The sequence below is a fragment of the Macaca mulatta genome, chromosome 15 (genome assembly GCF_049350105.2).
Source record: "Macaca mulatta isolate MMU2019108-1 chromosome 15, T2T-MMU8v2.0, whole genome shotgun sequence".
Classification (NCBI taxonomy): Eukaryota; Metazoa; Chordata; class Mammalia; order Primates; family Cercopithecidae; genus Macaca; species Macaca mulatta.
In genome coordinates this window covers 2,211,554-2,226,370 of record NC_133420.1, presented here as the reverse complement: position 1 = coordinate 2,226,370, position 14,817 = coordinate 2,211,554, and the positions used below count along the sequence as shown (strand labels likewise).

At 46.3% G+C, this 14,817-nt stretch overlaps 1 protein-coding gene across 1 annotated transcript in view; it reads right to left on the bottom strand.

The window, feature by feature from the left end:
• The window catches only part of LOC144334883 (uncharacterized), a 210,180-nt gene extending 196,668 nt beyond the window's left edge, over positions 1 to 13,512 (bottom strand). The window contains exon 1 of the mRNA XM_077966728.1: positions 13,501 to 13,512. Within this exon, the coding sequence (XP_077822854.1) occupies positions 13,501 to 13,512 (12 nt within the window). The remainder of the gene's footprint in view (positions 1 to 13,500) is intronic.
• Between the last annotated feature and the right edge of the window lie 1,305 nt (positions 13,513 to 14,817).

Genomic DNA, 14,817 nt, shown 5'->3' with positions numbered 1-14,817 from the left:
TTTAGCCAAATACCCGTTATCTCCTTATACAATTGATATTTTTATATTGAACATTAGGGGATTGGTCATTTGTCATCAAATTGTCTGTAATACAGAAAATGATAGATACAACCTAACAGTTCAAACATGGTGAGTTAAATAAATGATGGTAAAAATATGCGCTGCAATAATATTTAGTTGCTGTTACCGCTACAAAGATATGTGTCTACTGACATGGAAATATGTTCAGGACATACAAATAAGTGAAAAGGCAGGCCTAGACGCAGTGCGAGCCTGTGTGTGAGTGCGTGCGTGTGTGTGTGTGTGTGTGTGTGAGTCTGCATACATCTGTAAATGTTTCTGAGCATTTTATTTCCTTTCTTTTGCATAGTATAGGCAATGCCATTTTTCTCTGCGATGAACAGGTATTGTTTAGGGAATAGAAATAGCTAATGAAAAACAATAAAATTTAGAGTGTCAAGACCCCCAAGGTTACGGATTATGTTCAAAAGTTTGTCTGTGTATAAGGGCTGGGGTCAGGGTGGTCACTGACGGTCCTCACACATCTGTTCTTATGAGTTTGGCCCCTTGCTCAGTCAGTCAGGGAATTAACATATATTAATATATACCTGTAAGATGGAAAAGAATAGCTATGGCTTTTTTTTTTTTTTGAAAGTCATGTATTTCAATGTTGCTACAACTAGAGGTTTTTAATTTTTTTTTTTAACTTTGGCCTTAGCAATGAATCTTCTAATTCAAGAGGAAGATATTACATGCCGTGCTGACCGTACAGCTTCCACCCAGTAGGACCTGAGGTGTGTGCTTGTTCTTTATTGTCCCTTGACAGATTACTCCAAAGGCCCACACCAGCACACACTTATACCCCAGGAATGATTACTCCTTGGGCCAGGAGTTCAGGCAGGCTTCACTGGGCCCTCTGCCCCAGGGGCTCTCCAGGGCTGCAGCAGGTGTCTGCCTAGGGCTGCTGTGTCTTCTGAAGGCTCAGGCTCATCAGGGGAGGAGCTGCTTCCGTGCTCACTTCTGTGTTGCTGGCAGGATTCTGTTGCTTGCAGGCTGTTGGACTGAAGGCCCCAGTCTCTCTGTGGCATCAGCTTCAGGTTGCCCTCTGCCCTGGGCGGGTGACTGGCTTTGCCAGAACTAGCACCTACCAAGAGCCAGGGGGAGAGTTCCAGTGGACAGAACCTCAGCTCCTCCCAATCCAATCTCAGGAGAGACCACCATCTCTTTTGCCTGGTTCTATTCATCAGAAGTGAGCCGCTGAGTCCAGCCCTCTTCTAGGGTCTGGCTGTGAACACTAGAGACAGCGGCCAAGGGGAGCCACTTGGGAGGGTGGTGCTGCCTGGGACCTGCCTAGGACAAGGTGAAGGAGAACATGCATAGGGACAGCTGCCCTTCCCACTTCCCCTCAGTGGTGAGCGCAGGAGTTGCCGATGTGCCCTAAAGGAGTTCTGGCATCCCAGGAGGGAAGCAGCTCCCAGCCATGAGGACACCATGACCCAGTGCCCCAGCATGTGGGGCTGCACATCCCAGGGCTACCTGAGCTGCAGTCTCTTCCCCTTCTCTGCTGTCTCGGCCTGTGCATGGAGTGGGCATCTCAAATCTGCAGGGGCCAAACTGAGCTCAGGCCTCTGCACCCCCCACACAACCCCCCATCGCTCAGTCTTCCTTACCTCAGCTCCTGGTGACTCCATCCTCCCAGGGGCTCAGGCTGAAGCCTTGCAGTGCTCTTCCACCCTGGCATCTAAGTCCCTCAGGAAAGTCCCCATTGGCTCTTCATTGCATCTGGAGCCACTAGGGCCAGGCCACCACCTTTGACCTGGACCGGAACAGGCTCCCTCCTCATCCCCTGCTCTGCCCCAACCTCCACCCCACCTCCATGTCTCGGGTGTCCTCAGCTTCAAAGTCAGGGTGCACCTATCAGGATGTAATTCAGGCATCTTCTCTGCTGACTCGGAGTCACAGACCCCACACAAGCCACACTGGCCTGTCCTCTGGTCCTTTCAGATCCTGGTGCTGCCCAGAGGCCCATGCAGGCACCCGACAACCTCAGGCCTAGCCTGCTCTTTCCTCAACCCAGGCCCTCCTCTCCCTACCGACTCTGCCCACTTTCCACAGGTCTGTCCTGCAAGGTCTCCTGCACGGTGAGGCCTCCCCAGATCACCCTCTTAGAAATTTTGGGCTCCACGCACACTCCTGTTCCCTCCCTGCTGCTCTTAAAACATCCTCGTCAGTGTCACACATGGGGCATTTCACCTATCTGCTGGGCTTCTCGAAAGGTCCCCTGGCTGAACTCTGAATGCCGTGGATTCAGAGATCTTTGACTATTCCCTGCTGCAGTCCCAGGGCAACAGCAGAGCCCAGGACAGAGTGAACCTGTCATGGGTGCTGCTGAATGAATGAATGAAGGAGGGAGGGAGTGAGTGAGTGAGTGAGTGAGTGAGTGAAGGAGTAAATGAGTGAGTAAATGAGTGAATGGGTGAGTGAGTGTCAGTCAGTGAATGAGTGAGTGAGTGGATGAGGGAAGGAGAAATGAGTGAGTGAGTGGGTAAATGACTGAATGAGTGACCGTGAGTGAGTGAATGAATTGCCAAGGGAGTCAATGAGTGAATGAGTGAGTGAGTGAATGGGTGAGTGAATAAGTGAGTAAGTGAATGAATGAGCGTCTTAGTGAATGAGTGAGTGAATAAGCAAGTGAATAAGTGAGTGAATGAGTGAGTGACCGAGGGAATAAATGAGTGATGAGTGAGTGAGTGAGTGAATGAATGAGTGAGTGAGTGAATGAATGAGTGACTTAGTGAATGGGTGAGTGGGTGAATGAGTGAGTGAACAGATGAGTGGGTGAGTGAGTGAATGGGTGAGGGAAAGAGTGAGTGAATGAGTCAGTGAGCGAACAAGTGAATGAGGGAGTGAAGAATTGAGTGAGTGAATGAACAAGTGAGTGAGTGAATGAGTCAATAAATGAGTGAGTGTGTGAGTAAAGGATGAGTGAATGAGTGAGTGAAGAGGTGAATGAGTGAGTGAATGAGTGAATGATTTGAGTGAGTGAATGATTGAGTGAATGAATGAGGAAATGAGTGAGTGAGTGAATAAGTGAGTGAATGAGTGAGTGAATGAGTGAATGGGTGAGTGAGTGAAAGGGTGAGTTAGGGAATGACTGAGTGAGTGAATGAGGGAATGAATGAGTGAATGAATGGGTGAGTGAATGAGTGAGTGAGTGAATGAATGGGTCAGTGAATGAGTGAGTGAATGAGTAAATGAATGAGCAAGTGAGTAAAAGGGTGAGTGAATGAGTGAGTGAGCGAGTGAAGGAGTGAATGAGTGAATGAGTGAGTGAGTGAATGAGTTAACGAGTGAATGAATGAGTGAGTGAATGAGTGAGTGGGTCACTCAGAGGAGATGAGGACAGGAGTTGCCCTCTGACTGCTACAGTAGACAGGAGCTGAAGGAGTCTGAAGGGTGGGATGTGCTCACACGGTACACACACCCTGCTCCACACATCCCCAGAGAAACCCAGTCTCACCAGAGTGGTCGCTTGAGAATTATTAGTAACAACCTTTTTCCCAATATTTCATATATGCAGGATGATTTCTTACTTTCCTTGAAAATGCCAATCGTTTTTTGGACTTGGAATTCTCCACTGCTGGTCCACGCCACTGTATTCTCCCATAGGGGTATCCCCCGAGTTGGAGAAAGAGTCATTCCCAGGAATGGATAAAAGCCAGAAGGGCATCATCAGGTGGGGCACCTTCTCCTATCATCCTCCCCTTCCTGTCTGGGTTACCCTGAGTGACTTGGTTTGGAGGTCTACAAAATGCGGACATATCAAATTTAGATAAAAGCCTAAGCAGTTTAAGAGGTTGCAGTGCTAGCAGGAAGGTCTTTGGCTCCCGGCACCCTCCTCCTGTCCAGTCTCTGCTGGACCCAGGACTCTGACTCCACCTTCGGCCTTGGGGGTTTCCTCCCTTCCTTCCCAGCCACTGAGCCGGCTTGGGCTAATCTGCAACCGCAGAGGTGCAGCCCTCCTCCTTTCCTCCTGCCTCTTCCTCTCTTCTCACTTTCCTTCTGCTTCTTTCAGGACTTTGGAAAGTCCAAGAATAAGCAAAACTGTAGACCAGAAAACGCTGCCTTGAGCCCATTCCCCTCCCAGCAGCTTCCCTTCAGACTCCTTGATCTTGAAAACTTATTTTGCCTCGTATCTAGATGCTAAACTTTATATAGAAAACAGGTGGGGTTGGTTTCTTGGCCGGGTACAGTGACTCACACCTATAACCCCAGTGCTTTAGAGGCCAAGGGGGAACGATTGCTTGAGGTCACATGTTTGAGACTAGCCTGGGCAACACAGGGAGACCTCGTCTCTACAAAAATTCAAAAAAAAAAAAAAAATTACCTGGAGCGATGGCACATCTGTAGTCCCAGGTACTTGGGAGGTCGAGGCAGGAGGATCACTAGAACTCAGGAGTTTGAGATAACAGTGAGCTATGATTATATCACTGCACTCCAGCTTGAGTAAGAGAATGAGACACTATCTCCTAAAAAAATAAAAATAAAAAGTGCTGGAGTCCAAGCCCACAGCCAATTGCGACATGTAGATCTTTCATTTTTATAATCCGCCTCTCTTGTCTAAGTGCCAAATGACACTTTCATTGTGTGCAACTACTTCCACTTTTGACTGGCTTCTCTTTCCTTATGTATTAAGAATCAGGTTGCATAGAGTTCTGAGAAAATAAACTAATAAATCAGCTGCGTGCCATGGCTCATGTCTATAATCTCAGCACTTTAGGAGGCTGACACAAGGATTGCTTGAGACCAGGAGTTTGAGACCCGCTTTGGCCACATAACGAGATCCTGTCTCTACAAAAAATAAAAAAATAAAAATAAAACGTTAGCAGGACATGGTGGCACACCTGCAGTCCCAGCTACTCAGGTGGTGGAGGCCTGAGGATTGGCTCGAGCCTGGGAGGTTGAGACTGCAGTGAGCCGTGATCATACCACTACACTTTGGCCTGAGTGACACAGTGAGACTCTATTTCTAAATAATATAATATAATATAATATAATATAATATAATATAATATAATATAAAAACAGATGGAAGCTTCCCAAGACTTTGATGCAGAAACAGGTCGCCCTGAACCAATTACAATTAATGTCCAAAAACCGGAAAGAAATGAAAGAAAGAAGTTGGATTATTTCTGTAAAGTATGAGGCCACTACAAGTTTTACTTTCTCTAGGACATTTTCTCAGTGGTGTCAACTGAAGTCCACTTCACAGAATGACTTCATCTCCTGAGCACGTTGGAGAACGATGATTAAAGAGACTTCCTGGCACTCCCGATATTTTTAGTGTCACATGGAAGCAGCAAGAGTCATATGTGTGAAATAGGTGGTATTAAAGCGGAAGACATTGGTTTGTTCTTTCATGAACATCATCGGAACATTTCTCTAACGACTAGCGTTATGTCAGAAAATGGGGAGAGAGAGATGGTTGTTTATTGGCAAATAAGTTACATAAATTTCCCAGTTAGAAAAATAATCATGATTTTAGCCTTGTCAGATGAAGTCAGATATGCCCTATGCTTCAGTTATGGAATGCTACCTCTGTATATTGATTGACCAGTATCTTCCACAGACCTGTGATCTGTCACTGTGTATAAGCTTGAATTCATAACTACCAGTCCTTGAAGCTCCCTTGCCTCCTGCGCTGAACTGAAGTGGCTCCCAACTGAGGCATTCAAGGGAAAACTCACTGAAATATTTGAAACCACCGCCATGAACAAGAATGCTCTTCCTGTATGCTAGGATGTACACCCAGAGCGTTATCTCATTAGTTGTATATGCCAGCATCCCGCAGGATCTTTTACCTTTTTTGGGTGTCAACTTCGAGATTCTGATGTAAGCTGCAGACCTCTTCCTCTTCCAGGCGGGCTGGAGGAGAAGGCTGGGCTGGAGAGGAAGGCTGGGCTGGAGGAAAAGAGCGGGCAGGAGGGAAGGGTGGGCTGGAGGGGAAGGGTGGGCTGGAGGAAAATGGTGGGCAGGAGGGGAGAGAGGGAACCTGTGGTCTTCCTCAGGTTGCAAGAGAAAGAGAGCAGATGGGGAAGGATCAGTTACGTCTTCATCTCACATGCGGTAAATCAGTCCTCTACATAAGCCTTTATATAAGATAAGGTGAACATAGACCAGCTTCCTGTGGAGATGTAGCTATCTGTAACTATCTGCTTAGGAACAAAAGGAAAGGCAGTTTCTTGCATGATTCAGCTTCCAACTTAATGATTTTTTTCCGTTTTGGCTGTGAGTTGGGGTCCCAAGGCTTTATTTTTCCCTGTACACTATATTGTATGTGAAAATTGTTGTTTGGGACCTAAAGTTGTTTACTTACTCCACCTGCATCCGTTAGCTCCATTTCCATTTGGAGTGGCTTCTGGAAGGCTGGAATTGAAATCCACCAGTGCCCATTTCAAGGTATTCCCAACATTGCCTGGGAAAAAGGAGCCCGGATACGCTTCCCTGTGGATGCAGGTCAGTCATCATAACGCACAGAAACAGCGTTGACCTCAGCCTGGAGCCATCGTCCTGAAAGGGGATTCTTCTCAGCTCGGGCCCGAGACTGATCCCTGAGAAGCGGCCGCTCCATCCCTGAACCCTTCCTGCTTGTGTCTCCTTACTTCCTAGTGATCACGGCATTCAGGCTCAGAATGCCACAGGCCTATCCCACTGGAAGCTGCCGAGGTGCCTCCTGCCACTCAGGACGCCCGGCACAGCAGCAGGATCAAGGGACCAGCAGGGAAGAGGCTGCAGTGATTTGGGGGAACAGCCCGAAAATCACCTGGAGCCTGGTGGCAGGTGGTCCCACCTCCTCCCCAATATTAGGTCCCAGAGAAAATGACAATATGAGCAGCTCACGTCACCATTATTAGCAGAGTCTTTTTATTCTTTCCTTAATTTTTTGCCATTAAATGGAGCTCTATAGGCCCATTTCCTTTTTTCTTTTTTTTTTTTTTTTTTTTTTTAGACCGAGTCTTGTTCTGTTGCCCAGGCTGGAGTGCAGTGAAGCGATATCGGCTCACTACAAGCTCGGCCTCCCGGGTTCACGCCATTCTCCTGCCTCAGCCTCCCGAGTAGCTGGGACTACAGGGCCCCATCACCATGTATGGCTAATTTTTTGTATTTTTAGTAGAGACGGTGTTTCACTGTGTTAGCCAGGATGGTCTCGATCTCCTGACCTCGTGATCCACCTGCCTCAGACTCCCAAAGTGCTGGGATTACAGGCATGAGCCACCCCGCCAGGCCTATAGGCCCATTTTCTGCTTTTAATGCCACCAATACATGAAATTCCAGAGCTGCTTCTGTGAAACATACTTTCATTTTCATTATTTTATTATTCATTACATTAATTCTAGTATTTTATTCTCTTTGTTTTTTTAAGAAGAACTTCAGCGAGAGAGGGGCTATCCCTGCTGCCTTGTGGCTGCAGAAGGAGAGAGAAGGAGCCTCTCCTAAAAAGGGTTTCATGAAAGCCCTGAGGCGAGATACTCACTTCAGAGGGTTCAGGACAAGGACACTCACTTTGTTCTGTGCGGTGTGGAGACACGGGTGAGCGTTCCTCAGTGACACCAACTGGTTCCCTCTTGTCCTCAGCTGCCAGTGCCCTGGGACATGTCATTTGGACAAAACCATTTTCCATGTCCTGCCATCCATTCCACGGAGGCAGGAGAAAAGGGTCTGGAGGCAGGAACATAAGGCCGATTCACCTTGACTTCCGAGAACGAAATCAAATGGAAACTCTTGCGGTATGACAAGAAATATCCTCTCCATTTACACAGGGCTTACACCGAGTACATGACTTTGTAATTTTACTTCATCCTCTTCATTTACGTAGGGTACACACCAAGTAACCAATGGAAACCTCGAGAGGGGATTTAAGCCCTAGAAACTTCAGTAACGGGCCCCCTGTGCTCAGGCGCTCTCACCCTGTGGAGCGTGCTTTCATTTTCCGTAAATGTCTGCTTTGCTGCTTCATTCTTTCCTTGCTCCATTTTTGCATTGCGTCCAATTCTTGGTTCAAGGCACCAACAACCTGGACACTTTCAACCAGTAACATTATCTTAATATCTTGTTTTAAAACTGAATTCTGTTTTTCATCTGTTCACCTAGTTTTTAGAAAATAACAATGAAATACCAATTGGAACTTACCACAGCTTAATAGGAGGGTCACTATGAGCTATACAACAGGTTTGATGTTTAAAAGTTTGCAACAATTTTTATTGCTCTTTCATTTACAAAGTACAGTAAACATTTAGTTTTTTATGTTTAATTATGAAATATATGACACCTAAGAGTCTATAAAATTTGGCTGGGCACGGTGGCTCATGTCTGTAAGCCCAGCACTTTCGGAGGCTGAGGCGGGTGGATCATTTGAGGTCAGGTGTTTAAGACCAGCCTGGCCAATGTGGTGAAACCCGTCTCTACTAAAAAAATACAAAAAGTTAGCTGAGCATCATGGCAGGCACCTGTGATCCCAGCTACTCGGGAGTCTGAGGTGGGAGAGTTGTTTGAACCCAGGAGATAGAAGTTGCAGCGAGCCGAGATCGTGCCATTACACTCTAGCCTGGGCTACATGAGCAAAACTCCGCCTCAAAAGCAAACAAACAAACAAAACTGAATGCATAATCTGATAGATTAATAATTGCGCTGTTGTCATCATGCATTAGCATCGAGTGTCTTGAAAGGCTACAATGCGCCCTTCTTTCATCACCTGGGTCTCCCTTCTTCACCCAGACATAGGACTAATGTGTTAATGTTTGTCTTGCTTTTCATAAGTTATATCATTTCTCTGTATATTATTCAGCCATGTCATATGTTATAGTTTGTGAACTGTATGTGGAATAGCAGTGTATTTTTCAGTAATTTCCTTTGTTCACTGTAATTTTTCATTGCTGATGCTTCTAACGGCAGTTCATTTTCACAGCTGTATCATATTCCACAATGTGACTATGCCAGCTTTTTTCCTTGATAGAGATGTATTTGGGTGGCTTTCAAGTGTTTTCTATGTCTACAATCACTGCCTAAATATTCTTGCCCCGTATGTGTCTCTTGGAGAAGGCAGTGCAAAGGCATTTCTGGGGCAGACATGCCTGAGAAGGCAAGTGTGAGGCCACAGAGGGGCGTGTCTAGCTTTTTATGAAATACAGTCTCTTAACGGGAGCAACAGCAGTGGATACTTTGCCAGCAGTTGATCTTTTCCACATTTTGGATTTTTGTGGCTCTGCTCAATTTGTTTCTTGAATTATTGGATGTATCCACAGTACTTTGTTTACTTATGTTTTGTAACTTTTTGCACGGGGACTTATCTTTCTTGGAATTTTAAGTGGGGAGATATTTTGAGGACAGGGTTGCATTGTTTCAGCAAAGATGTTCACTCACATGGGGTAGAGGTGAAGTTAGCAGCCGCCTGGTGCCACGTCGATTTGACCCATGCTCTCGAGGTCTTCCAGCATGAACTCCTGGAGGACTGTTTCTCATCGGTTCTCAGGGTCAGTGGTTTTCCCTCCACCCAGCACCAATGCAGGGACAGCTGCTCTCCTTGCTGCTCCTGCTCTGAGGTGGGCTTTTATTTTAAGTCTAAGATGTCAGATTTCTGACCTCATTTTGGAGAGACATCCGGTTTTGTTTCTGATGCCCCATCCTCTGTGCAACTGTCTAAACAGAAAAATAAATTCCACTTTGGTTCCCGCCAATTCCTTATCGACTGCTGTGGATTCCATCCTTCAATGCCAGCCCAGTAATGCACTTACAAAGATGCATTTTTGTAGGTTTTACCCAACATCTCAGTTGTTTTCGTTGGGAAAGCTATTTAGTGTCCCTTATGTTGAAAGTTGGAAGCGCCTGGCAGCACTATAGGTGAGAGAGCTGCTCTTCCCCCTTTTCATCATCTTCACGCTGGGTCCAGGCCTTCTTCACTCTGTGATTAAGATGCCACAATGGGCCGGGCATGGTGGCTCATGCCTGTAATCTTAGCACTTTAGGAGGCCAAGGTGGGTGAATCACCCGAGGCCAGGGGTTCAAGACCAACCTTGCCAACATGGTGAAACTCCGTCTCTACTAAGAGTACCAAAAATTAGCCCGGCATGGTGGTGGGTGCCTGTAATCCCAGCTACTCTGGAAGCTGAGGCGGGAGAATCACTTGAACCCAGGAAGTGGTGGTTGCAGTGAGCTGAGATCGCGCCATTGCACTCCAGCCTGGGCAACAGAGTGAGACTCCATCTCAAAATAAATAAATAAATAAACAAAAAAATAAATAGCTGCTATGGCCTCTGAGCTGCTTGCTCTGCCTCTGGCATCCATTCTCATGCCCCACATTAGCAGAGATGCACTCACACCCAGTGGGAAGGCAGGGCGACTGAAGGACTGTTATTATTAACAAGAAAGATAAAATAATTCTGAGGATAATGTATAATTCTGTTTCCTAGAAATATAAAAATGCTCTGATAAATTATTAGAATTAACAAAATTCAGTTTAGCACTCATGTTCCAAATGATCACCAACTTTAATATGTCAACAGTAGCAAGACTAAATAATAAGAGGGAGTGAGGGGGTTCACTCACAAGGGCCAGGCCTCTGCAGAGAGGGCAAGAAGGTCGACTCACTCTGCAGCTTCCTGGCCCATCATCATTTTCCGTGGGGAGAGGCTTATGGGGCCTGGCCCTCCCTCTCCTGCCTGGGGCCTCCAGCCTAGTCTCAGTGCTGAGCAAGGAATAAGCCCCATTTAGCTCATTTCCTCACTTGACCTTCTTCTGGACTGAAACGCATTTGCTTTCCGAGTGCTCATCAGGGAGCCGCACATAGAAGCCCTTGTTTTCTCCCCACTGCTGACTGATTCTGGGTTCGAAGATGCCCCCATTCCCCTGACTCCTTGGACACTGCATCTTTGGCTTTCACTCCAAGATTTTGACCTCAGTTAAGGGTTCAGAAACTCTCTTTTTAAACTTTATTCTCAGATTGGTTTTCTAAAAGTCAGGCCAAAAAAAAAAAAAAAGACACGTAAAGTGGGCGAGTCAAGTGTGAGTGTAAAGTTCCGAGGATGAAGCCGAGCATACACGAACCTCTGTGAGGGCGGCGTCTGTGCTCAGGAGTCATGTTCATCCCAGAGCTTCCCAGGACACAGACCTAAACAAAAGAAAAAAAAGGAGGATAACAGAAGTAAATGCTAAGATTCAACATAAAATCCCATTTTTTTGGTGAATGCGTTTTCCCCTTAATTTCTAGGCATTTGGCATCATGGAAATAGAACAGCAGCATCTTCTACCTGCATGGCCGAGCTTTTTCAGGTGGGCAGAATAAACCAGGACAGTATACAGATCAGAGGGCAGGTTGGCAGGTGTGGATGGCCACAGAGGATGTGGGATGATCCTAAGGGGCCTTTCTACCATGATGTGTATGGGATGCAGGGAGGAGACAGAGAAGCAGGCAGGGAGAAAGGGGGCAGGGGAGAGTGGGAGAGAGAGAGAGAGTGAGAAAGGGGGAGATAGAGAGGGAGAAAGGGAGGGAGGGAGAGACAGAGAGAGGGAGAGAGAGAGAAAGGGATGGATAGAGGGATGGAGGGAAGGACATAGAGAGGGAGAAAGAGAGAGAGGGAGAGAGAGAGGGAGAGAGGACCAATTCACCACTTTTGTCCAAAAAACCAGGCCAAATGTCTGGAGCCCAAGCATACCTTCTCTAAAGGGTTTTGGAGCATATTGTTTTTAATTCCCTTATTCCTGCAGCTCTTCTAGAATATGACCATCTTCTGACTGATCTATTCTTTTCTTTCTTTTTTTCTTTAATTAAATACACTCCTATAATTTGAGCTTGTTTTCCTATCTTGTAAGCTATATCCTGGCAACATTCCAAGAATGAGTCTAATTTTATTGTTTTATTTATTTATTTAAACATTTTTCTTCTTCTTTAAGAATGATTCTAGAAGTGGAATTTCTTGCCCATGGATGCAATTGTGAGGACATTTGTAAAGCTCTTGTCCACTGCCAGTCCGGAAGACTGGTCCCGAGAAGGCTCCTTGAGAAAGAGGGGGTCTGCTGCACAGCTCCCGGTAGGCACCTGTGCCACTGATCTGGGTTGGCAGGATGCCAAGCTCCACAGGTAGCCTCACAGCGTGGGACGTGGGTGTCCTAGAACAGCCCTGAGGTCCTATTTTGCCCCTCCTGCCATTGTTCCTTCTTCCCTGATGTCATTCTGCTTCTAGGAGGACTTCCTTTAGGTTCCTGTGACCTGGCCTTCTGTTTGATTCATACTGAGCTGTCTTAGTTCATTCAGGCTGCTATGACAAAGTGCCATAGACTGGGACGCTTATTTTAATTATTTATTATTTATTTATTTATTTATTTATTTATTTTGAAATGGAGCCTTGCTCTGTTGCTCAGGCTGGAGAGCAGTGGTGCGATCTTGGTTCACTGCAAGCTCCACCTCCCGAGTTCAAGTGATTTTCCTGCCTCAGCCTCCTGAGTAGCTGGGACTACAGGTGCCCACCACCATACCTGGCATTTTCTTTTTTTTTTTTTGTATTTTTAGTAGAGATTTGGTTTCATCATGTTGGCCAGGATGGTCTCGATTTTTTGACCTCTTGATCCACTTGGCTTAGCCTTCCAAAGTGCTGTGATTACAGGCGTGAGCCACTGTGCCTGACCTAGACTGAGTGATTTATGAACAACGGATACTAATTTCTCACAGTCTGGAGGCTGAGAGTCCAAGGTCAATGGAGTGGCAGACTTAGTGTCTGGTGAGGGCTGCTTTCTGCTTCATCAAAGGAACCATCTCACACCACCCTCCCACGGTTCAGGAGCAAGTCAGCTTTCCATGGTCCCTTTTACTAATCTCATTCTGGCTCCCAGAAGCCAGGGGGGCGGGCCAGGGGTGGCTGCCAAGGGCTAGAACGCGGGGGGTGCCTCACCCGCCGGTGATAGCGCTCCCAGAAGTAAGGGGGGCGGGCCGGAAGTGGCGGCGGGGAGCCCGATCGGGGGGCATGAATGCAACCCCAGCGATGGGGCTCCCAGAAGCCACGGCGGCGAGCCGGGGGTGGCGGCTGGGAGCCCGATCGCGGGGGGTGCCTGCACCCCTGGCGATGGGACTCCCAGAAGCCAGGGGGGGCCGGACGGGGTGGGAGCGGGGAACCTCATCTGGATATTTGGAAGAGTATCACAAGGGGTTGTACAGTGTCTGTGATACTGAGAGTAATATCAGTCTCTCGGTGTTGGAATATTGAGAAGGATGAAACAGGGTGGATGTCCACCCTGTGCCACATTGCGAGTAATATCAGCCTGTCCCCTCCATGGACATTAGGAACCACATCCCAGACTGGGTGTATGCCTCCAGCTGTACAGAGTGCAATATCATCCTTTCCCTTCCAGGACAGTAATAACAATATCACCGGGCAGGAGCACACAACCTGTGAATCATTATCATCCTCTCCCCTTCTGTATACTAGGAACAATATCTCAGAAGAGCTGTACCCTCTGTGCCATATTGGGATTAATAGCAGGCACCCCCCGCTATCGGGCTCTCAACCACCACCCCCGGCCCGCCCCCCTGGCTTCTGGGAGCCTTGTGGACCCCCAGCCTCTTTCTCATATTCTGAGTAATATCATCTCACCATCGGAAAATTTTCAACTCCTTCTCAGACGATTGTACACCCCCAGTGTGCACACCCTCAGAGGGAGTAACCCCCTCTGTATTAGGAGTCACATCAGCCTCTTCCTCCCTGAATATTCAGAACAGTATCCCACCGTTGTTTCTACTTCCAGTGAAACTGATTGTCATATCCTCCTCTCCCAAGCAGAAGTTGGAAACTCTGTCACGGGGGGTGTACACCGTTGTGATATAGAAATTAACATCGTCCTCTCCCGGGTTTACATCAGGAGCAAGTCTATTAATCATTAATATTAATAATTATATTAATATTAATAATAATTATTGATATTAATGATCACAATAAAGAGAGTAAAAATGAATACTGGTTTAAAAGGTTAACCATTTGTAATCATAATTATTAGTAATATCACTATTAATAATAATATTATGATATTAGCAATTAATGTGACTTAAATCAATACCCAGTGATGCTGGGAATACAATAATGATTAGTATTAGGAACTAATAATATTATTTGATGACATTAATATTAATAATTAATTGAAAGCAGGCATAATCATGTATTGAAAATCATTATCCATAATTAATAATGGTATCTTATGAATTTTTAGTATCATTGATAATTATTAAAATCGATCATTGATGATTAATAATCATATTATTATTCCTCATTCCACAGGAAGTGTAAACCTACTTGTGATGCTGTTCTTAATAACCAGGGTCGGAAAGCAGGACTTTAGTTTTAATATCGCAGTAGGTGTACACTCAGCACGTGACACTGATCCTAATATGAACGGGGGTAGAGGATCACATGACTCCAATTATAGCAATGGATGGATAGCTACGCGGTAATATTGCTCCTAATATTCCCGGAAGAAGCCTTTGCTATTAGTCCGAATATGGCACTGAGGGGACAGTTTCTCTGAGATATAGTTCCTAGTATACGGAGTTGGAGAGGATGATAATAATTCACAGGATGTGTGCTCCCGCCCAGTGATATTGTAATTACTATCCTGGGAGGGAGAGGATGATATTGCACTCTGTACAGCAGGAGGCGTACACCCAGTCTGGGATATTGTTCTTAATATCCATGGAGGGGACAGGCTGATATTACTCGCAATGTGGCACAGGGTGGACATTCACCCTGTTTCATCCTGCTCAATATTCCAAGGCCGAGA